The 25,296-nt window shown below is 41.3% G+C and overlaps 1 protein-coding gene across 1 annotated transcript in view; it reads right to left on the bottom strand.

The window, feature by feature from the left end:
• reck (reversion-inducing-cysteine-rich protein with kazal motifs) overlaps positions 1 to 25,296 on the bottom strand; it is a 124,770-nt gene that overhangs the window by 60,201 nt on the left and 39,273 nt on the right. Inside the window, exons 3-10 of the mRNA XM_074693548.1 lie at positions 21,779 to 21,853; positions 14,740 to 14,776; positions 11,062 to 11,147; positions 10,898 to 10,945; positions 8,380 to 8,413; positions 7,517 to 7,714; positions 4,875 to 5,139; positions 4,455 to 4,628 (exon numbers count right to left, since the gene is read on the bottom strand). Coding sequence (XP_074549649.1) covers positions 4,455 to 4,628; positions 4,875 to 5,139; positions 7,517 to 7,714; positions 8,380 to 8,413; positions 10,898 to 10,945; positions 11,062 to 11,147; positions 14,740 to 14,776; positions 21,779 to 21,853 — 917 coding nt within the window. The remainder of the gene's footprint in view (positions 1 to 4,454; positions 4,629 to 4,874; positions 5,140 to 7,516; positions 7,715 to 8,379; positions 8,414 to 10,897; positions 10,946 to 11,061; positions 11,148 to 14,739; positions 14,777 to 21,778; positions 21,854 to 25,296) is intronic.

Raw genomic sequence — 25,296 nt, 5'->3', positions numbered from 1 at the left:
AAGGAAAAAAAAAGGTTGATACTTTCAGATCAGTCAGGTGTTTGAACAATATTACAATTTCAGCTACCATTGTCTGTTATGTGTTTATAGGAATATTCTACAACATCCGGCTGCTAGATTCTTAACTGCCCCTATGGTAATTCTGGAGATAGCCTGGAGTCGATCACCAGATGATCACATTTAACTGTCTGCCCTTTCAACTTCCATTGTTATTTCCCCCCCTCCAATTGGAATACACAGAAAAAAAATGACTGTATTAGATTTAATAAGAGCCACATTCACCCGACAAGGCCAGAAAAAATGTTTTCAAGACATTAAAGTCTCTGTGAGGACAAACCATTTGGCATTGATAACAGTGACACCAAAGGCAGGAATTAGTGCTGTTTTTAGGGGCAAAGACTGTTTCCCACCATGGCCTACTCGTATTGCCTTGTAAAGACTCTTATCGAAGAGTGCAATTGTTCTGAACTAAATGAATAGAGAGCAGACCTTTTTGTAACACTGCCATATTGACCTGAATATAAGACAAGGTTTTTCCCGTTGAAATAATGTGAAAAATTGGACTCATCTCGTAACCGGGGTCTAACCATTGACACATGCTGATCGTTGTCTAGGATTTTCTACACGACAGCAACAGCAGAGGGTGCCAGCTTTTGTAAAGCCAGTGACCTCAGGGTGGCTGCAGTGATCTGTCAATCATAGCAAAGACACAGGCTGTTTTCCAAACTGCTTACTACACTAGTAGTTCCTACTTTTCGGCTGAAATTCAGTATCTGTGTGCAAAAACTTACAAAATCTGCAGTAGACTAAAAATCCCCAGATGAGCTACTGATCCAGGAAAATTTATCAGTATGCAACGGACCAGTCTACCTGGCATACTGTTTCCCACAATGCACAATGCTAATACTGTTTGTCTATGCAGGTGGCAGGTTTTGGTGAATTACCGCCATCTACTGAAATGAGTAAGCACCAAAACTACAATACAACAACACTAATGTTAGACAGTCCATTAGATGGAAGTGAAGTGATGCAAAAGAAAAACTGCTAAATCGTATCACTTCCAGATATAAAAGAGGTGCTTACTTCTACAAATTCATTCAAGCCCATATAAACCACTATTCACTTTTTAAAACAATATGTGGATTATATTGAAGTGCTTTTTCCATCAGCTGTAAAAATAAAAGATTCATTTTTATTAATCAATATAGCTTTTGTAAGGCTAAAAATGAAAGATGATGATTCTTCTGTTATATGATTCACAAAATCTACCCAAAGTTTGTTTTGTAAATTAAAGGCATAAGACAGATATAAATAAATAATAACAAAAATAAATAAAAATCCATCACTTGTAGTTCTGCTTTCCAAAACTGAAAACCAGAGTAGCATACTACAAAACAGACCCAACAGAACAGTGCCTTCCACATATTACATTTATACTTAGTATGTAGTATGTAGTAGGCAGCCATACTGACAGGAGCTAGAGACAGGAGATGAGAAATGGAGGGGCATGGTGATTGTCCAGAGCAAAGTGGATCAAAAACTTAGGCAAGTTAACCTGTGGTTGATTTATGATGCTAATTACAAGATGCTGATGGTCAATGCAGCAGAGACGTTAGACAAGTGTTAGGCACAACAAAACATGGAGTTACAGAGTACAATGACTGAACATTGAACTATAAAAGAAAAGCTTATCGTGGTCCTGAAAGCAGCCGTTTCCAAGAGATAGACAGGAGGGTGTGTGAGTTTACTGAGAAAAACAATGAAGCCATGCCCATAACCAGAGCTGTCATCAGAATTACATCTGAAACACAGATCGTAGTGACTGGATTTAGAACCAAAAATGAAAGCAGTGTCTATTATTTCAATAATTGTCCCAGGATTTCAATAAAACTAGTAACTTTAAACACAGTACATTTTGGTCATCAGGCTTTTTTTGAAGATTGGTCTAGAAAAGAGGGAGGTTGTCTTATAACTGGGGTTGTCCTGTATTCAGGTCAATTTGGTCCTTTTCTTTGATCAAAACAAGGTTTATCAGGATCCTAAGCAATGAGGTAATGTGTTTATCTGTAAATATGCCGTCCAGTGTAGTGTCATCAGAGGGACTTTGGGTTCTGCACTTAATGGTCCTCACACAGATTACAAGAGCCAGAAGTGATGTCTGAATTGCTTCATTGGGATGAGAAAAATGTACTTGTTTAGTTTCTTGTATGAAGACATCTTTCTCATTTCAAGGAACTTAACAAGCACATTTTCTCACTGGCAGCGCAGGGTAAAAGTCAGAACAATCAGTATAGAGGAAGAATCTTGGTAAAGTTGGAGATCTTTTAACTTCTGATCAACAACATCTAACTTTGAGCATCAAACATCAGAGAGGTTAGAAAAAATCAGGTGCATGCAAAAAGTCATCAAAATAAAATACTTGTGATGAGATTGTGCTACAGGTTGGAATTCAAATGCTGCAGAGAAAGAAGGGGTGGATGGGTAAAACATATGACAACAAAAGAGATTAAGTGATATAAATGAAAGCAGTAAATGTAGTTTGAGTCATTTGATCGCACTAAATGTTTTCTGGCAGAAGGAATGATGACTGATAATGAAACAGAAAGAGACAACCGAAATGCTTTGATTGTTCTCAGGAGGACACAGGATGTTTGTTAGAGGGAGACATCGCAGGTTAAAAAAAATGAAAATGAAACAGAGCTGAGAGGAAGAACAACACTCAGGCTGATGTTTTGTTTTTGCAGTATGAATCACATCAGCACTCCTGTGGATCTCTCAGGCCTAAAGGTGATAGAGGCAACAAGTCGGGTGTTAACTTTCAGCAGCTTCACTCGTTGTGTGAACAACACACACTCTGTATTTAAAGAGACCCTGCAGCTCATCTCATCCTTTCAGAGCACTCTGCGGTATCCAGTGGCTGTGAGCGTCTCACCAGATGACCTGCAGACCGCTGTGGTGTATGTGTGTTCAAATATACTGTGCTTTGTTTTGATCTGTGTGTTAGTGTGGCTTCCCGGTGCAGCCTTTGAAGCAGCTCCATTTGGCCTTTGGCCCCATCTGTAGACAGTGTGTAAAACAAGCTGTGGTTCTTATTTCAGCGGGGTCAGTCTGAGTTCAAAATAAATCTGCCGCTTGTTTCCCTCTCTGACTCCTTCTTTCCTTCAGGCTCTAAATTATGCATACTCACACAGGAAGATACAACGATATGTTGTAATCACACAAGGAGTGTGTTTACAGGCACAGACTGAGAAATGAAAGTAATGAAACCTGTAAATGGAGCAAACAGACTTTATCGTCTTTAAGAAAAGAGTGTAGACAGTCTTCATCGATGGGAGCAGCTAACAGGATGAAATTCATCACTGAAAAGTAAACAATAAAAAGATATGGAGTGTGTGAATGAATGTCAGTTTGTAAAGCAGCTGAGAAACAGATTTGTGAAACATCTGAAAGAACTGTTAGTCCTGTCAGTGCAGATGTCAGTGTTTGTGTAAAGACTGAGAGCAGCAGCAGTTTGGGAAAAATGAGAAGAAGTAGTCGTTGAGAGCAAAAGGTGAAGCTATTGTGAAGATAAAGGAGCCACTGACAGTCAAACTTTCACTGTTAGTTAGTGCCGTTGAGTACTGATACTGATTGCCAGGTATCAGGCATTGGTACTGTATCGTTTTAAATGTGAGAGGTACCCATCCCTACCATGCACCTGTGGCTAACCTCAAGTTTAAAAAGCCCTGGTCAGATAATCAAATCTACAAGAAGAAAAATTTGTAAGAAAATACATATTTCAATTCTGTGTGGATGGGCTCACTACTACATGATTAATATGAAGCAACAAAAAAGTTATCTAAAAATACTTTTTTAACAAAGTTTTAAAATTTTCATTTTCCATATTTTTTTATTATTTCAGTATTATTTCAACATTTTGTAAATTTTGTAAATTCTCTGCCACTCTCTGATTTTATTTTTTTATTTATGCAAATTTATTAAATCTCTTTATTTAATTTTTGCATTTCTTTCAATTTCAAAATTTTTCAAAATTTTTGCAAATTTCTAAAATTTAATTAAAAAAACAATTGCAAAAGTATAATAAATAAAAACTCAGACGTCACTTGTACAATTTTATATATTTAGGAAAAATGGCTCCTATGAAATTAAAGGTTATAGATCCCTGGTCTAACTGAATGTACTTTCTCCAGTAATCTTCTCCCTTAATTTATTGTGGAGAAACTTTGTTGTGATGTCATTTATGTTTGGCTGTATTGCAGAAAGGCAGTGAATAATGTAAGCAGTACAACTGAAACTTTCCTCATTCAATCCCCTATGTTGTTTTAGAGACGGCTGATTTCTGATAACGTCGACATGTTAACGTCTGAAATCCTTCTGACGGAGTGGAGCTGGGAGGAAAATTATGAACATGACCTCTCTTAACTTTAAACCTGGCGAGTGTGCAATAGTCTGACCTGTTGTTGAAGTTGGTGCAGTAGCTGAGGTCCTTGCAGCCCAGTTGACACGGTTCTCTGACATCAGCCAGGCAGTTGATGAGCTCCGTCTCCACCGGGTTGTACTCGCAGAGCTGGTCAAAGTCATGCCACGTCTGACTGCCCCAGTTAGTGCTGATCTCCTGACACATGTCCCTGTGGGAGCAGAACAGGGTGTTCATATGATGTACCGGCTTACACCCAGCTGTGGGTGTCAGCATGTCCTACCTGCAGAGAGAGGTGCCAGCATGCCCTACCTGCAGAGAAAGGTGTCAGTATGCCCTACCTGCAGAGAGAGGTGTCAGTATGACCTACCTGCAGAGAGAGGTGTCAGTATGACCTACCTGCAGAGAGAGGTGTCAGTATGCCCTACCTGCAGAGAGAGGTGTCAGTATGCCCTACCTGCAGAGAGAGGTGTTGGCCTTGGAGCAGCAGTGCAGCTTGGCACAGTCCATCTTAGCTGGATGCGGGATGTCCACCTCTCGAGGGGGAGGGGGATGAGCGCTGCCCAGGAAGCACTGCCACATGGGCTCCTGAGGGAGAGGCTGGGAGCCACACTGATCAATCAGACCCTCCATGATCTCGTGCTCTGTGCTCATGGTGCGAAGGATCCTCCGGCAAGCCTCCTGGCAGTGGGTAGCCTCTGCTCGATCGCAGCAGTACAGACCTGGAGAGGAAGGACAGACAGTTGATGACTGATCTGTGTTTGATCATTACACATCTGACGTAAACCATGTAAATGCAGACTGAACAGAAAAATACATCCACGCTGAACGTATCACCATGTTTCTATCGTCCTTTATCAGCTTTTCAAAGCCTGACTCCTGAAGCTTAGAGATTGTTTTTTTTTGGAGGTGGCATTTCAAACTCTCTAAAACTGTGTTTCCATTTCTTTTTATTCATAAAAAAACTATTCTATATGTCACTGTTCAGGAAGTTTAAACTTTTCCAAGAGCTGGTTGGATTGTGAGAGCTGAGGTAAACAGTGATTTCCAGTAGGAGGCTCCAATCTACTGTTTTTACTCAATGAGAGGAATCATATGTTAAAGATGAAATAGGTTTTGAGATGATAGAATTTTGCAAATGTGCCTTTTCTCCAACACAGGACTGCTATAACACAATCTGGTGGGATTTTATGGCTGAACTATACTTTCATACAAGGCAGAGGTATCCCAGATAAATACAGATCCAGATTTTCCTGCGAATCAGCATCTCCACATGCATGGAAGCAGCTGTATTCTTGTGTCAGATAAATTTAGACACCTTATTATGCTTCATGTACCCTGATTTGGCCTTAAAACAACACAAGGCCTATGAAGCTATTATTGGAGCAAAATTATTTGTGTGTGGGTAAATGGATCCACAAAAATGTGAACTGATCCGTTAATGCATGAGTCAATCCACAAATGCGTAAACTGATCCCAAATGTGTAACCATCTTTGGCCCTTTTGGATTATTGTGGTGCGTTTCAGTCCTTCCAGTGTGCAGCAAAAAGGATGGACTGTTCATCGCCTGGTGTAAGTAAAGTTGGAGATTTCCAATTCGGTTTAACGTTGCCTATCTTTGAGGGGGAAAAAAAATTAATTATAATGTCCACCTCTGCAAAATAATCCAGAAGAGTCAAAGAGGGTGTGGAATGCAAAGTGACAGAGGCACAGTGCTGCAATAACAGCTCCACCTAGCAGCCTGCGCCTGTTAGCCTGAGCTCAGGGCAAACTAACCCTCTTACAGATGGATTTTCTCTTTAAATTTGCAGATCACTTGCACAGCAGTACAGTAGCAAAAATCATGTGTACACAGACAGCCAGTTTGGAGGACCACCTCAGTTGTAATTGATGATTTGTGTGTATTTTCAGGTATTTTGAAGAAAAAAAACAAACAGACTTTTTAGTCATTTAAGACTATGGGCTCTAATTTCATGGCGCAGCGCAGGGGGTCCCGGGAGCTGGCCCACACGGTGACGTGCTTCGTGTCCTCCGATGCACCCTGCTGTCCATTCTCCTGCTGCAGGGACAGCGGCTCTGACCGTCTCCACTACCAGCACTGTTTCCGCAGTGCTGGGGATCACTCAGACCAATCAGACACTGCGCCTCGGCCGCAGGGCATTTAAAGGCGAGGAGAGGGGCTCATTTGATTGGTGAAAACAGCGCTCGGCTGCGTTAAACCCACTCACGGCTTTTCTCCTCCCTCTCTGCCATTTGCCCGGAGGGAGGCATGGACGCGCACCTCTGCGCTCCTCGTCCTCTGCGACTTGACTGCTCCTCTCTTGGCACTGCAGGAAACTTGCAAAGTGCGCCAAACACACACTGTCCGCGCGGCGAAGGCCGGCGCAGGGCAGGTGCGCCTGCGATTGCGCCTGGTCTACGAAATTAGAGCCCTATGTATTCATTTGCAAATCAGTCTACACATTTGTGGATTTGTGCACACATTTGTTGATATTCTACACATTTGTGGATTTGTGCACACATTTGTTGATATTTTACACATTTGCAAATCTGTCGACACATTTGTGGATCAGTTCACATATTTGTGGATGCATTAACACACACACACACAAATAATTTTGCTTCATTAATAGCACCATGAAGGCCAAACTGCTGATTCTTAGTGTCAAACAGAAGCAGAAACATCAACCGACTGCAAAGAGACAGATTGGTTGAGGAGCTTTAAACTGTACTAAAATAAATCTTTTTCCCCTTTTAAGGCTGATTTTTGAACTCTTCCTGAGTTTTATCATTAGTTATCTGGATTTTAAAAAGAGTCTGAACTTGTTTTTGTGACCATTATTCACAGTCTGAAAAAACAGCCCCACTTTGTTTTCTATTCTGTTTTCTGCAAATAAAAACTCCAGTTAGATATTTTAATTTGTACGTTGGAGAGTTGGGGGAACTGTTGTAAAAATAATGACTAAAAATATTCAGAGCCCATGTGGAGCAGTCACATGAGAAAAGATCACTTGTGATTGGTTGATGGATAGAGGAAGCAGAGGTGCAGGAGTGTGAGGTGCTCTGAGGTGCTCTGAGGTGAAGCACAGATGCTCTTACTGTCTATGGGGCTGCGTATGGGGTAGGACTTGGTGAAGTTGCTGACACAGCTGAGCAGCTGAGCGCTGTGACTCTGACAGTACTCTTTGACTGCATTGATCTGGGACACAGTGGGGGTCGAGTCCGTCCTGAAGATGGCCTGGCAGTACTCCCTGCAGGTGGTGTGACGCCCTGCATAGCTGCAGCATGTGGAGCCCACTGGAGGAACAAGCAGAGGGATGAAATCTTCAACACACATCAGAGCTACTGTGAGTCTATCACAACTTTACACTCACAGAAATGAAAAAGAGAGCTCCAATCATATAACCAAACATGCTGCGAAAGTAAAAGACAACAGCCATGAAAAAGAATCATACTTTGAGTTACTTAGCAGGGATGTTAATCTTCAAAGTCCTGAACATGGGAAGGCTTACTGTCTCTTAATGTCTTTCTTATGATGCATAAACTGACCTAACTGTAGTTTTTTAATTCCTTTACGATCCAATGACTCAACCCACTTTGTGCAGCCTGACACACTCTCACATTTCACCGCTCTACAACATTTCCTGAGCAAAACAAAACCTCTCAACAGGAAGTTTTTAACCTATTGTCCTGTCAGACCAATAACAAAGCTCTGCTGTACGTCCATCTGTGCATGTTATGTGTTCAGGGCACGCACAGCTCAGAGCCAGACAGAGACATGGAGGGTAGAGGCCAAATCAAAGGAAGCCAGTGGATTGGTCCAAAACGTGTTGTGCTGAAGGGCTTTTATTTATTTATTTTCTAAAGGGAAAGTTAGGATCAGTGTGTCCTCCCCCACTGATTATGTTGTGTGTTTATGTTGTGTGTTTATGTTGTGTGTTTGTGTGTGAGGGAGAACTTACTTTCATTTTTGGTGATGCAGCTGTAGAGAGAGGTCTGAAACAGGAAGAGGAAAGCTGTGATGATGCTGACTCCAGCTGACCTGCTTTAAATCACTTTTTCACACAGGGTAAAGTGAAATAAAAAACTCCACTTCACTGGTTATAAAACCTTAAAGCAGGGACTCTTAAAAACCCAGCTCACCCTTGTTCAATTTGAAAACTCAAGAGTTTCATTTTTAAGTGTAAAAGCTAAAAGTGGGTCCTTTTGTTAGGTTTCATCAATCAGGACATTTTGATATTTTGAACTTTGACATGTTTCAAAAAGCTGAAATGTATCAGCCTTGACAAGTTAAATGAATTGTTGAAGTAACTGTGCAGCTTAGTTAACATCTAATAACACTCAATGAAGTGGGTTTTATGGTGAAACAGAGGCTGTGAGAAGGATCTGTTTTAATTGGATTACAGCGACACCATTTGGCCCCGAGTAGGGATGGGTACCGAATGAGGTACTTTTATAGGTACTGACCGAGTTCTGTCAAAAGTACCTGGTACCAATTCATGTAAAACCAAAAGGTACCATGTTTAGGTACTTAAACACATTATTGTGACTGTGAGGAAGTGGAAGAGAGGGGGATTTTCCATGGTGAACATGAACACAGCATTGCAAGGTGATATAATGAAGAATAAATATGCTAAGTTGAAATTTTTTTAGATTTTATTATTTAACACATTGATATTTTTTACCACATAAACACAAAAAAGGACCGAAAATTGGTATCGTTGAGTACTGGTACCGATTGCCAGGTACCGGGCATTGGTATCGTATCGTTTTAAATGTGAAAGGTATCCATCCTTAGCCCCGAGTCTCTGACACACTGTGGTGAAGACATGACTCTTGACAAGGTGTGTGTTTGTTTTGGAAATGAATGGAGATCAGATCTTCTTTTAACCAACTTTTCTTTGTTCAAGACAACTTTTTTACCAGATACAACACCACCAGGTAAGGTATTTATCAACAGTTAGGAAGCGCTACGCTTTGGAACGTGACAACAAGCAAACTTGGTCAGTTAGTGCCGTAGTTTAGTAGCCGGCTAAATTTAGCCCCACTCAGCCCGTAGCTGTGAGACATGTCTGTAACGTGTAACGTCGATGAAACCTGGTTATGTCCTGCCAGTCATCTACCAAGTACAGATGGGCCGATACACTTTTTTACATTCCAATCCAATCTGATCAATTAAAATTTAATTGTGCCGATGCCCGATCAATACCGATACAGTAGGCAACATGGTAAAACATAAAACAAACAAAACATTCTCAATTTCAAGACATTTATTAAATAGCGTTGAAACAACCTGAGTGTCATATGTAATGGCATGGTATGTAGGGATGCACTGATCCAACTTTTCTGGTTCCGATACCGATGCCTGGGCTTTGGGTATCAGTCCATACCGATACTGATCCAATACCAGTGTTAAATAATAACCTGCATGCCCTACTGTGGGATAAGACTGGTAATGTTTTGGGTAAAAGGCAAAAATGAGTATATGGAAAAACTGAGGTAAATATTCATTTAAACTAGAAACTATTCAAATGTTTAGCACTATTTTGGTAAAAACAAAGCTTCAGAATGTACAGAAATTATATTCAAATGTAAACTTTTATACCCTGTAGACTGGTACTGCAGCAAAAAAAGTGCATCAAAGGTAACATTTTAAAATCAAGTAGCCAAGAGCGCATGTTAAAAAAAGGATGGAGCTGTTTGCCTGGATTGGCACAATGGATCGGCCCCTTCCCCACCGATACCGATCCAGCTTTCAGGGGCACTGATACGCCGATACCCGATACCAGGATCGGTATCGGTGTATCCCTACTACCAAGCAGAGCTAAGGTAACCTCACTCTTCATTTTATTGATAGACTCTCAAGTTTGAACAGACCACTGCAGAATAACTGCTGGCTGTGGGTTGGAATCAACATTAGCACAAACAGTTTAGCCCATGTGTTTTCTGTCTGACAGTTAGGCTCCAGTCTCCACCATCACTACAAAATTAATCACAGAAATCATTTTCAGCAGAGAAAAACACAGAACTCTCTTCTTACTGCTAAAGTTCATCATTCAGCGTGGTGTTATCACAGAGACTTTGACGATCAAGAAGCTAAGAAGTAGATAAGAGATAATCTATATTGGTGCTGATGATCTCATTTAAGGGTGTGTATCATGATCAGGAGACTTTTCAGTATCACCTAGAAACTCCTCACAGTCCCTTTAAGGCTTATCTAAAAATGTTGGAGGAATGCTGAAATGGGCACCACCACTACAAATATAGGCAGTATGTTAAAATATTTCACAGAGGTAACAGGTGAAGCAGCAGTCATATCATCACCAGTAAAGAATCGTCATAGGTATGTGTGTTTTATCTTTTAAAAATAAGATCCTTCAGTATTTTCTTTAATTATTTAGAAAACACAAAGAGCTGATGCAAACAGTTTGAACAACCACAGCTCCTGAATGTGTTCCCCTCTAAGACGCTTCCACTTACCTCTGTAACTTTTTTGCATACTTTTGTTATGTCATTTTTAGATGTTGCCTGCAAGAGGAGATGAAACACAGTCAACACAGAGTTTACTGACACTCAGAAAAGAGGGCTCAGTATAAGTGTTGGGCACTTAATCTAAAGAAAAGAGCAGGGGATGTGGATCTTACCTGTTTGCATTCCCTGCGACACTCAGGTGTGATTGCCAGCTCGCAGCAGCCCAGCCCCACCCAGCCTTCTGACTTCCTGGACACACCTGGAGACAAATCAAAGAAGCACTGATCAAACTGCTGTGTCCACTTTGATGGAGCTGGCCTCTACAGCTTGCATAGATGGGTTTATTTTGGCACTGATCATTTACAAAAAACATTTACTACTAGGGATGCATCAATACTGATTGGTGGTATCACTATATTGGTGTATCAGTGCCCCTCAAAGCTGGATCTGTATCAGTGGGAAGAGATCCAGGTTGCCAATCCAGGAAATTAGCTCTATGCCTCTTTGTTTTTTTTTTTTTGTTTTTTTTTTTTACCAGTGCTCTTTGCTACTTGATTCGAAATGCTGCCTCTGATGCACTTGCTTTGTTTTTTTTTCTGCAATGCCAGACAACAGAGAATAAAAGTTTAACAATAGAAAAGAACTTGTGAACTTTCTGAAGCACTGTTTTGATGGTAAACATTTAAATATTTCATAGTTTAAATAAATATTGACTTCAGTAATTCCAAATACTCATTTTTTGCCTTTTACCCAAAACATTAAAGGGGACATATCATGCTTGTTTCTCCTTTTCACTAGGATGCCTGTAAAGCATTTCTGCCCTCAGTACAAGTCATTTAGTTCCTTCATTGCCCCACAATAGCGTTCTCAGTATCCTCAGTTTAGGCCATTCTGAAGATCTCGTTAAAACGCTCCGTTTCCAGAATGACCTCCAGTAACCTCGCAACGTCACAGCCCTTTGTGCTCTGATTGGTCAGTTCTATCAGAGGGGCGGAGGGGGTAGAGCCAGGGGGCGGTTTTTGCAGCATGGCAGTATTTACAAAATTGCCATATTGAATGGAGCAGACCGAGCGAGTTTGCTGCTTGCCAAAACTTCACCGTAAGGCATTGATAGCACTAATAAAATGGCAGAGTGTAGGATACGTCCTTTTGTATTGGACCCCTAGTCAGACCCGGACGGTTCTGCAGCTCAGGAGGAAGAAAATCCACCTGGACACAGATCATCTCAGGACGCTTCAGTGTGGTGAGTCAAAGCGGTACTTTAACATGTATAGTTTATACGTGGAAATATAGGCAGACTTCACCAATAAACTATTTCTATAACAGGGCTCCATCCTGCTCCTTCACTTTTCTCTGTCTGTTTTATCCATCATGCTGAAAGTGTAGTCTAAAGATGGCCTCTACCGTCAGTTCATCACTATGTTATTACCGCAGCATTATTGTGGTCCAGGTTCACAGTGCATGTCAGAACAAGCATGCAAATATCACAGTCTCACAAGTATTACCACGTCTGCTAAAATTAAAGTATTTTATCTGCTAATTCACCATGTAAAGCCGAGCTGCTCAGCAGAGCAGAGACCCTTCATCCAGCATCTGAGGGGGGATACTCGGCTCTTGGTAGGTGTATCCCTCGGTGGCGGTTGTGTGACTAACTGACATCACAGAGGCGGAGCTGCTTTATCAGATTACTCCAATTAAAAGAAAGGATCAAAATCTCACAGCCAATTGGCAATGACCTATTTTCAGAGGCATCAAATCTCGTTCTAGGATATCAGAAAAAATACAATATCTCATTTTTTGAAAATTCAGGGGGTGAAAGGTCTTGTTTTCAAATTTGTTATATTATATGTAAGTATTAAATCAGAAATCAGCATGATATGTCCCCTTTAACAGTCTTATCCCACAGTAGGGCATGCAGGTTATTATTTAACACTGGTATTGGTATCGGTATTGGTATCAATTGATACCAAAGCCCAGGTATCACTGTCATTATCAGAACCACTAAAAGTGGATCATTGCATCCCTGTTTACTATATTTGATTATTGGTCAGTATTTTTAAAATGAACCTGCTCTTTGTAATTTAAAGGCTGGGCTTTGATCGAACCCTGTCAAACAGTAACAATGAAGGTGCTTCAGTTAGTAAATGATCTGTTTTTCCTGCTGAGTGACTCTCGTCATTATGGGGATTGATGGTGCTGAGTCATTTTGAATCATATTTTATTGATCAGAAACAAAACAATGACAGTGGAAAAATGTTGTCTTCACATAATTTATCGAGGCCAGAGTTTGGACTTCTTCATGTCAGGCTCATTTGGGAAAGTAAATGTGAGATCAGAGCTCAAAGAGCCCTGAGATCTATTGTTTAGGACTGTTATGGTTTGTCACTTGGATACAGATGTTAAACACTGGGTGATGACTCACTTTAGATGGGTGGACACCCAGTACTAAAATGAGATGCTTGAAGTGTGTAAAAACCAAAGAGACATTTTTTTCAAATGACTTAAAAACTAACATTAAGTGTCAAAACTACCACAATTTGAATGATTTTATAATTAACTTTGAAGTGAAATCAGCCATGTAACTCTGTTCTGGACCTCTTTTCTCCCCTACATTGCTTCTGGCCTGTGAGAAACCTCTCTCACTAAGAGGAAATGCCAAACTGGTGCTCTGGTGTACAGAAAGACGTTAAATGCTATCACCTTATCTGTTCAGCCTCAACAAGACAAGTCCCGTTAAATTTAGCAAGTGCTGAGGAAAGACGTTCTGAGGGGTGAAGGAAATCATTAATTGCAGTTGTCACATTGTGAAAAGTGGTTACACAAACAGTGTAAATCCCCTTAAAGCTGCAGGAATGCAGTGAACTCCAGAGACACAGCGATAGCTCAGAGTGGGAGGATGGCTCTCTAACAGGTTAAATCTTCACTGACTCCTGAGGCTGTCTGGATGCCAGAGTTTAGGGGATAAAGAAAGGTAAGAACGATACCTCCCGATCTGGAGGCTATTAAGCCTCTGACAGGTACATTTGTTCCCAGCGCAGGCAGCAGGATTCAGGCCTTTGATCCACTGCCTGTTCTCTGGCCCGGTCAGCTCTGCTTACAGTTTACAGCTTCTTTGCCACCATCTCCTCAGAATCAGCACAGTCTATTTCATGTCAATGTCAGGCCAGTTAGAGTCTCCTTTTGATTTACTGAATTCAGCTTGCTCAGAAAGGTTCTTGGTCAGGAATCCTTTAAGGGTTTTAAGTGAGGGTCCAAAGCTGTTTTCTGTGAACTTTACATTGAACTATTCAGACCCTCAGAGTCCAGTGCCCAGCTCACTGTTGTGTTTTTAAAGCCTCATCAATGGTTTGAGTATCATATTTCTCTTTTTTGCTTCTGAAGCCTTTAAAAGGGACAATACTGTTTCCATGAGTGCAAACTAACATAACATGACCAAGCATTTGCTCTTTCATTGGCTCTGGTTTGGTCTCCACCAACTCCTGAAGAAACATCCTCTACTAAACTTTTAATAAAAAGTGTAAAGTTACCCAGAAAAAGAATCAAATAAATGCTCTGTTTTGCATAAAATTAGATTAAAGACTGTATAATCTTAAACTCCCTGGCTCAGCATGAGAAAAAGCTTTGAAAAAGGCCACTTCAAAGTTTTTTTCACTAACGGCAAAACCCCTGAAAAAGCCGGGAGGCCATGTAAAATGATTTAGTATAGTTTAATGATATAGTTTTCTACAACTTAAAAAAATAATTAAAGTTGACAAAATATGATCTCTATTTGAATGAGATTACTTCAAAAGTCACGTCACGTATTGTCCTGCTGTTAATGATTACAGTGTATTTGCCTCTTTGTCTCTTACCTGGGAGTGTTGAGTTGATGCACAGCCAAAGTTCATGCTGGAAGACAAAAGATATGAAAGGTTAGTCAGATGCATTAAATGTCTATTTCATGTTGTCTTCAGTATAACAGCTATAAGCTGTAGAGAACATTATGCATGTACGGGTCAAATCACAAAACAAGCTCATTTCTAACAGACTTTGATTCTTTAACAGACAGAAAAGCATCTTTTCTTTCAGAGCAGTGGTGTGTGTAATGGTAAAGTTCAGTAGAAAACAAGTGTTTTAAGTTACAGAACAGGGGGTTTACAAATGATCAGATGCTCCTCTATAACAGCATTTGGTGCTGTAGGCCCTTTCTGTGTTTCATTAACTGTTGAAGTGGACTGCGGCTCCACCCATACTTCCACGAAGAGCTTTTCAGGATTGACTCCAGCTCACCACTAACCCTCGGAGAAGCCACTTGGACCAGAACTGTTCAAATTAGAGGAAGTCTGGTTGGAGCTGAGGTGACAAAGAAGTGGAATCCATCACAGCTGAGTGAGACAGGCTGAGATTTCCGTTATTCCAGAGACACAAGATCCTAAATGTTCTGTACAACAGTTCAAGCCCCTCTATTTCAGGGACTGAACATCTCTCCAAATCTTAACCAAGTCACAAACAGAACAGCTTACACAAAACTTACACAAACAACCGGAACCATCATGACAAGAACACCAGGACTAGGGATGGATACTGAAATAGGTACTTAGATAGATACCGACCGAATTCTGTCACAAGTGCTGAGTACCGATTCACGTAGAAATCAAAAGGTACCAATGTTTGTTACCTAAATGCATGCTTGTGACTGTGGGGGAGTGGAGGAGTAGGTGATTTTCCATGCTGGACTTGAACACAGCATTGCAAGGTTAAACACTGAAGAATAAATATGTTAAATTGAAAACATTATATTTTATGATTAAACAAATTGATATTTCTTACCACATAACCACAAAAAATACCAAGAAATTGGTATTGTTGAGTACCAATACCGGTTGCCAGGTACTGGGCATCGGTACCGTATCATTTCAGATGTGAAAGGTGCCCATCCCTGACGAGGACCCAAATAAAAACATTTACAGAGATCAACGCTGATAGTTCTCAAACTAAATAGCAAAAGACGTTGTCAAAATGTCCTTTTCAAGAAGTTTCAGGAACTTCTAGTTCCATTACACAGTTCTGTGAACTACTGACTATTTTCACATAATATGCAAATCAGTGGAGTGACGTATGGAGAAAGAAATAAATGTAAATGCAACACTAGGCCACACCAATAGAGGGCAGTGACATAACAATAAAAGCCACTCAGAAAAAAAATGGGACCATGAAGAAGAAGACAAGCTTATGTACGGCACCACAGTTAGCGTGTTAGCATGGAGGGTTTTCAGCCTGTGCTGGTTTTGATGGTGCTTCATTTCAATGGACATGGATTTGTTGACTCCTGTAAGGAAGCAAGCACTTAGGACAGTGTTACCCAACCCTGGTCCTGGAGGACCCCTGCCCTGCATGTTTTAGATGTTGCCCCACTCCAACACACCTGATTCAAATGAATGGCTCGTTATCAGGCTGGAGCAGAGCTTGATGACGAGCTGATCATTTGAATCAGGTGTGTTGGAGTCGGGAACATAAAAAAACATGCAGGGCAGGGGGTCCCCAGGACCAGGATTGAGAAACACTGTATTAGACCTCCAGATCGTTCAGACACTCATCCACAAACCTGTGAGATAGTGAGAAACGGCTGGAGTGCTGATGTAACCCCTGCTACTTTAGATCTGAAACAATGTGGCTCATGCTTGCATCACTGTTGGTCCTCTTCTCCATGATTTGCTCATCTGTTGTTTGACCAACAATTATAATCAGCTGTCAGTGACAGAGGAACGTTTCTTTTATGTAGAGAAGACTTTCTTATGTACATCTGTGAATGCTTGTCACTGAGGGACACTAGGAGAGGAGTGAAACAAACAAGCAGATGTGAGTCATGGCGTACTGTCACGACACCACACTGAACAATCAGCACTGTACTGATGTTATGATGGTAGTCCTTATTACCAAACACAACTCAAGATTTTAAAGGTCATCTTCAAAGTACTTCCCATCCAAAGCTATCCTGTGATTAGCTAAGTGCGATTTGTTGTTTGACATAAATAGAGCTTGTTGGTCTTTCCATATGTTGATGTGGTTTTCATGGTTAAGTTTTAAATACTGAAGTCAGACTGTGATGCTTGTGCTTAAACTCATTTTGTGCTGAGAATCTTAGGAAGTAATGACGCTGATCATTGGTGGGGGCCATATTGGATATGAAGTGGACTTTGAGCTTCCTTTCTAACAGCTATAGGGTGCTCGGTCACATGACCTGAGCTGTGTCTCTGATTGGAGAAAGTTGTGATGCTGATAACTTCTAAACCACCGAGTTAGAAAAAATCAACCCATCGTACAGTGTGGGGATAAAGAAAGAAGCGTTTCAGACCCAAGACGTTTTCTGAACCAGTCTGGCTGTAAATGTGTTTTTTAATGCTGTAACGTCTGTTTATTGGATCAGTGTGCACATGGCTGCTGGTCTTTCTGCAGCCAGCCTCAAGCAGATCCTCCATAAACAGCAACTTTTAGCACTTCATCTTTCTAAAACAGATGTCGCCCCTTGTTTGCATCTGGTACTTCCTTGTTTTGTCTTAGAAGCACCCTCTGAGTTGCTACTGCAGCAGCTTTTGTTTCAGACCAAAGTTATAATTTTTCAGCTATTAATTTTATTTATACCAAAACCAGAACTTCTATGAACACAAAAGCCTTGAACGGCAACCCACGGCAGGGGCAGCATTATGGGTGGGCCCAGTGGTCCCAGGTCCACCCACTTTCGGACCCTAAACTTTTCTTTGAAAAAAAAAAGAAAAGAAAAATCAATCGAAACAAACAACAAAAAATGTTTAAGGATTGTTTGGAAAATGTTGATGCCCTGCCTGTAAAAACAATCAAACCAGATTTGAAGCATTCAGCTTTATGTCATAGCAGTAAGACTAAAAAATGATTTTCGGAAAGACTGCAATTGTTTGTCTTTATTTAATTGTAATTAGTTGCTGCTCTTACAGCTTATAATAAAAACTGAAGCGGTATAGCCCCCTGGTGCGTTAAAGCGATACTCTTTGGCAAATACCATGGAGGGTAATTGCAGCTAGGCCCACAGCTAACACATTATGAAATGCAATTAAACATTAAAGGAGCAAAAAGCATCCAAATTACTTCAAAAGATACAAGTAGTAGAAGTACTATTAGTTCATATACCTTCAAAGTAATAGTTATCTTGTAACTTTTGTGATTTAAGTCCCGCACAACATTAGTTTGGCCTTTCTAAAACTGAAATCCTGGCTCCGTACCTGAACCACAGCCTGTTAAATTAACTCAGTTCAAAGTGTTCAAATAAATTAAGAAAACACTATTTCACAAGTATGCATCACTGAAATATTCTTCATGTTTTCATCTTAGTATAGTTTGTGAGGGCCAGCTGATGCTTTACAGTCTGCTCAGTGCAGATTGATCGTCCAGCCAAACTGTGCTCACCGACTGCAATGGAAACTTCAGTTAGTGGAAGGCTAATACACACTGACTGCCTCTGACCGTGTGCACTATCTACTGGTTTCTACAAAGTGTTTATACTGACAGTAAGGGGAGATGTTATGATCTGGTATGTGATGAGGAACATTTTCACTTAGTGACTGGCTCATTGTCCAGTCATCGCCCCGCTCTGCTGTAAAGCAGGGTGAGGAAGCTGTGAGGCGTTTCTCTAATGTCATGCAGAACAAACGTGACATTCTCTGCATCAAAACAAGGAAAACATATGAATCCCATGAAACTTCCGCTGGGTCTGTGGTGAAATGTTGTGGGATTAATCATCACAAACAAACTCGGGTGTCTCCTCTGACTAAAGGGCGCACAGAGACAGATACTGATGTGGAGAGGCACCGGGAAAGAAGTGTGGCAGGGGAGAAATCCCTTTCATGCTCTTTTGCTTTTACAGGATAGTCATTTGTGTAAACACACGTCACTGTTAACACCCCCAGCCCGTGTCTCTTGGCAGGGGAACAGAGGTTCCCGTCAGCGGGCGTCGGCATCATTTATGAGGCAGGCTGTGGAGGAACAGTTTCTTTACATGAAGCATAAACATGATTTGTGATGAAGCAGGGGCCAATAAAACCAGAACATGACTGGAAGAATAACGTCCCGGTTTAGAGGAGCATAAACCCTGTCTACAGAATGAAAGAGCATTTCTTCATACCCGTTCACTACTTTTTACATCAGTTCTTGAGCATGTACGGATACACCCAGCTCATTACAGGAAACAGTTCACAACATGCTTTTCTTCACTCTGTTTTTTAAGAGTGTTAATAAAACCACTTTTAACTCAAGCTTTAGAAGAAAGACTGGCTCATACAACAGTTATTTGTCTTTCCTGTTCTTTTTTTGATACCACCTGAAAAGGCATTAATGCTTATAGCCCTGTTTCCAGCTTCATGACTGCTGCTAATGACCAACCGGAGCTTGAAGAGCCTCCCCCCTTGCTGTATAATGGCAAGTCATATGCCAGTCACAAAGAAGATGAATTGCTGGATGACTTCATCGTCGCTCTTTGTTAACAGTGTAACGTTTTCCTTCGTATTTATTAGCGGGGTACACTGTGTCGCAAATCAGCATCCAAATTGCACACTGCCTACCAAGGACTGTGGAAACGCAAGATCAGGGTTTACTGATCCACCTTGTACCAAACTGGTGAAGAGGGAAACTGGGCTCACTTGTTGTAAAGTTTTCTGCAACCTTTTTTTTTTTCTGTGACTTTCATTTAAGGATCTTTCAATGAGTCAACATGTTGTCCAGCTCTAACAAAACTTCCACCACTGCACCCAAGTAAATCCCTTCCCATCACAATGTCCACAAGATTCCCGTTACTTCCTGCTTACAGTCAGTCCTGTCTGGTTTTTTTTTCTTAAATGAAGCTGATTGGTCAGTTCATCCTCTGACCTGAAACAAGCCTGACAGATTGGCCAATCAGTCTGCTTGATAAGGTTATCAAGACAAGATGGGAATCTCATATTGACAGAAAAGAATAGCCTTATGCTTCATTTTCACTGTCTGGTCGGCTCTATAGTGCCACAGAGAGGAGGGCTTTAACAGCACAAGCTAATCAAATAGCAGATGGTGCCCTCTGCTGTTAAAAAACAGTAGTGTGGATCATCTTTATCTCACTCATTTAACTACAAGTGTTAAGGTAACTTTATGTGTATTATTATTTTATTATTGTCTAGATAGGTTTTATTACATCCCAAGCAGCAACCTTCATGGTTGGAAGAAGTAGCTAAAGACAAACTGCAGTTCCTTTAGTGTCCACTTGAGGCTGGCTGCAAAAGCCAAGCAAAACCCATAGGGTCCCAAAAGCTTATGTTACAGCAGAATTAAAAATGTATACTGGCTAGTTCAATATTGTTTCAATGTAGCTTTATTATTTTTGATTTTTTATATTTAAACAAAATCTGTGGAGACATAATTTTACAAACTTACGGCACCACACGATAACTCATAACATGTTCCTGTGTCACCTTTTGGGCTTGTATGTGGATCTTGTTTGTACTCTAAATCCAAATAAACATCAGCGGCTGATTTACACTGGGGTTCTGTTTCTAAGAGAGCCTAATGTAAGACAGTCTTTATCTAACTACTGTAGTGGCTCTGATATGCTGCCCGTAGAGAGATGAGAAAAGCACCAAACCAGGATCTCTGCTTTGTAATTAGTCGTGGTAAGAGGAGGGATCAGGACACTTGGTTTATGATGTGAGAGTGAGGTTGTGTGCTTTAACCAGGTGTAAACAACAACCAGTTTCCTTCAAGAGAGGTCGAGATATTACTGCAACACCACAACACAACAGCAGATAGAAGCATCATACTGGCTTAATCTCCTCACTTTTGCTTAGTTGTGTTTGAAGCTTTCTGCCTGAATTTGATGGGACAGCTTGAAGGAGTCAGAACATGTGAGGACACAGAGAGAGGGACTGTGGCTCTCTCAGTTCTTCATACAGTCTGTGACAGATACTGGGAAGGGTACAGTCTGAATTTGTATCTTAGGATTAGAGAAGTCTTTTTGTGATGCATCGGAAAAACAACTTTAACAAAAAACTTCTGATAGAAGTTTGCAGCATGGCCCTGAGGATCAGGCTCAGCCCTGAGCTTTCTGGAGCTCAGGGATTTGTTAATATTTGTATCTAAGTCTGTTTGAGGATCTTTGAGGATAAACTGTTCTTCCCTTTGGGGATAGGCATCTGCCTGGCATCTCTGGCAATGCAATACAGTTTGACCGGACAATGTGCAGGAATGTGGTGGTGCAATTCAATAAGTTTGATTACTTATTAATTGAATCACTGTTTCTCACTAGCCATATATGAGAATTGTACTCAAATTTACAGTAATTGCTCGACACGTCTCTTAAGGATCAGGAGATGCTCAATGGCAGGTCTCATAGAGTTTAGCTTCATTAGCTTAACTAGAAAAGGGGGCTGTCAAACAGCTGTTTTCCCCTTCAAGAGTGGAGATCAGCTGAACATGTAGATGTGTTAATTACAGTGTATGACTGAATAAGATACATATATTAGAACACACTGATGAGAAGTACTCTGGATGCTCTCTTTAACTGTGACGCTCAGCTTTGGTGATAGAAAAATGCAAATTGCAAAGTTACCATGCGTCCAATCTAGGATCTCTGAGCCCAACAGGAGCAAGTTCTGTCTTTTACATGTAACTGATGTGAAAATGTATTTTTCTACAGTAAAAACAACTACAGCACAACTAAAGCAGCACAGTTACCTCCTCACCACATCTGATCCATTAATAAAAAACACGAGAGTCCTGGAGGAGCATCCTAATGCTTTAAAATTCAGCTCTAAGTTACTATTGGTCTATTTAATCTCTCCAGCCCCAGGTTAAAAAATGTGTCGTCTGTTCATGTGAATATAGCAAGTGTTATTTTCATAGAGGGAGTGGACTTACCATGGACTCTGGACAGTAACCGGGCAACCTCTGGAGGAGATGCTTTAGGCGTGACTCACTCTTTATCGTGGCGAGCTGCAAGACAAGAAAAACAAACAGTGAATTAACAGACACAGCCTAAATGAAGGATCTTCATGCTCTTCAGAAGGAGGAGGAATCATGAGTCATTCAGACTCTATTTACTAATATGTTTGAAGCAAGAACATTGTGTGCAATCAGATTCATTCATTTTAATTCTTTCTGAGAAATGAATGATGTTTGAGGAAACGTCTTCTGATTCTCAGCTTTCATGTTCTCAGGCTCTGTTCAGACATTTTGTCAGCAAATCAGGAATCCCCTACCCTGAAGTTCTTCTGTATTGTTATTGTATAAAATCTTTATCAACTAAAACTAATTATGTAGAATTCATCACGTTAATGCTGCAGTGCATTAGTATAGTATTCACAGTGTCTCCTTTTTTCCACATTTCATTACGTTGCAGCCTCACTCCAAAATAGAATGAGGGGTCCCAAAGATCCCACTGAGCCCAGTGGACTCCATCATCTGTAAGTTGAAGAAGTTCAGAACCTGTCTGAACTGGGTGATCAGAGGAAATGGGATTTATTCAGGTAGGAGAACCTGATGGTCCCTCTGTCAGAGCTTTCTCTGTGGAGAGAGGAGAACCTTCCTCTGACAACCATCTCTGCAGCAATCCACCAATCAGGCCTGTGTGGTAGAGAGCCCAAACTGAAGCCACTCCTTTGTAAAAGGCTCATGTCAGCCCACCTGGAGTCTGCCTAAAGGCCCCTGAAGGACTCTCACACCAGGAGAAAGAAAGTCCTCCGCTCTGATGAGACAAAGATTGAACTCTTTGGCGTGAACACCAGGCGTCATGTTTGGAGGAAACCAGGCCCCGCTCATCACCTGGACCATACCATCCCTACAGTGAAGCATGGTGGTGTCAGCATCATGCTGTGGGGATGTTTTTCAGCAGCAGGAACTGGGAGACCAGTCAGGATTGAGGGAAAGATGAATGCAGCAATGTACAGAGACATCCTGGATGAAAACCTGATCCAGAGACCTTTGACCTCAGACTGGGGCCACAGTTCGTCTTCCAGCAGAACAAACACCCTAAGACCACAGCCAAGATATCAAAATAGGGGCTTCAGGAGGACTCTGTGAAGGTCCTTGAGGGCCCAGACAGAGCCCAGACCTGAATCTGATCCATTATCTCTGGAGAGATCTGAAAATAGCTGTGCAGTGACAGTCCCCATCCAACCTGATGGAGCTGAGAGGAGCTGTAGAGAGGAATGGACCAAACTGTCCAAAGAGAGGTGAGCCCAGCTGGAGGCTTTATATTCAAACAGACTGGAGGCTGCAACTGCTGCCAGAGGTGCATCAACAAAGGACTGAGCAAAGACTGTAAACAATGATGGACATGTGATGTTGCAAATTTAACAAATTTGCAAAAAAAAAAAAAAAAAAAAAAAACAGTTTTCATGTTGTCATGATGGTGTTTTGTGTGGAATTGTGAGGCAAAATGAATTTATTCCACTTTGGAATGAGGCTTTAACAAAAAGTGAAGTGCTGTGAAAACGTTCTGGATGCTCTGTAAATTTCTTTAATAAAAAAAAAATTAAAATTCCTCTATTGAAGAAAGAACAAACTCCTGGAAACAGCCAGGGAACTAATTTTTACTGACCACTGTTAAATCTAGTAAACGTCCATAAACATGCCCATGAACCTGATTAGCATGCTGTAGGACTGTGGGAAAAAGCTGGGGAGAGAACACACACGCACAGGGAGAACATGCACTTTGTGAACTTAACACAGAAAAGCTCCTGCCCAGCCTGGAATCGAACCAGGAACCTTTTTGCTGTGAGGCAGCAGCTCCAACCACTGCACCGACGTGCAGCCATGAGGTGGGAGTTCTGTTTACTGGAATTCAGGAGACACTGGGACGTGAATCTGCTGCACCTTTCCCTGTGGGTCATGTTGTTTCTGACAGAGAGGAGCGTGGTTAGGCCATGGGAAAGTCTAAGATAGAGGAGTCGACCCCAGCACTTCTGAGATATGCTCACTTAGACGTCAATAGTCCAAGATTGTGGTGTGAATCCTGTGCACACGCACGCACGCGCACACCACACCATAACCCATCCAAGTGTTGTGTGAACATACAGGGCGAGAGCCTGGGAGAGCGCAGACACTGCCAACAGTCTCTGGCTGAAGTGTGAAGCCATGAAACTGAGTGAGTGAGATTTACAGCCTCACACACTCAGACCGCTGAGAGGACTCCACGTTTTTGTGGATCATCTATTTTCCTCCACAGCTATTTGACATTACAGTGATTGCAGCGTATTGTTTGGTGTAATACAGAGCAGCTGGTTTTGGTACAAAACCTCTAATAGTCCCATTTTACTCTACCTTCTCTGAACCGTAGAGAGAAAGACTGTCCACAGACAAACTCAGCAGAGCATTTAGGAGCTAAAGAGATGGATACTTCTATCAGAGTATACAGAGCCAAGAGCTAAAAAACTGTGTGTTCTGTTCTGTACACATCTGTCTGTTTGATACTGACTCATTTACAGGGCCCTCTGCAGGTGTCCTAATGTGTCTGCTGTCATGTGTTCTGTGTGCTTCTTTGTAGGAGCCTGTGATTCAGGCAGATGTATTGCAGATTGACAGTAACTTTATCCAGTCCTTTTTCAAAAGTCTTTACATCTCTGCTGAGCTGACAGACAAAGACATTTTCTGAGATCTGTTGGCAGAAAATCAAAGATGTCTCACTGATGAAACAAGAGACCAACGCTGAAAACTGGCAAACAGGGCTGTCCGGGCTCAGCCTGTTCAAAAGCTGAATAAAGTCTTAATGCACTCTTTAAAGTGACCTCTGAAGACGTGTTGTTCATTCTGTACAAAGATGTTCTAAATCTGGGGATAAAGACCCTCCTGGGGGCTATAAGGGGCCCAGCAGGGGGCCCTGGGGAGCTCCATGATCAAGGAAAGAAAACTGAATATACCAGAAGTGGCCTAAAATGCCTAAACCTGTTCTTCCCTCACCTGTTAGATCCATCAATTGGTTCCTCCTAGGCTTCAGGAATCAGACACCCTGTCCAACTTAAAAGCAGCTTCAAATTCTGACAGTCTTGGATTTGTTAACCCAGGTGCATTTCAATTTTACCTTTTGGTTCCTGACAGCAACATAAGTATTAATCTCAGTGAGAGGTTACCTTAGTTTCCCTTGCCTGAAAGGACCTGATGTGCTGCCAAAACATTTTATCATTTGTGATGCAATATCCCAACAAAGTTTTGAAGAGAGAATTCACAGCCAATGATCTACATTTTGGAAAAGCTTTACTGAAAAAGAAAATAAGACAGGTAACGAGCTAACACATCTACACACAAGAGGACACACGTATGGCATGACAAAGCATTCACTTCAGTTAGTTATCCCGCCTACAACCAGCAAAACAATCTTTCCCCAAACTGCCACTGGGTTTGACAAACAGGATGGTCTGAGTCTTACTGGTCCTTGTAGA

This window comes from Halichoeres trimaculatus, unplaced genomic scaffold, assembly GCF_033239565.1.
Source record: "Halichoeres trimaculatus isolate MK-OKI-2021-1 unplaced genomic scaffold, fHalTri1.1 fHalTri1_scaffold_18, whole genome shotgun sequence".
NCBI lineage: Eukaryota > Metazoa > Chordata > Actinopteri > Labriformes > Labridae > Halichoeres > Halichoeres trimaculatus.
The sequence above is the reverse complement of the archived record's forward strand: the minus strand, read 5'-3'. Positions and strand labels throughout refer to the sequence as shown.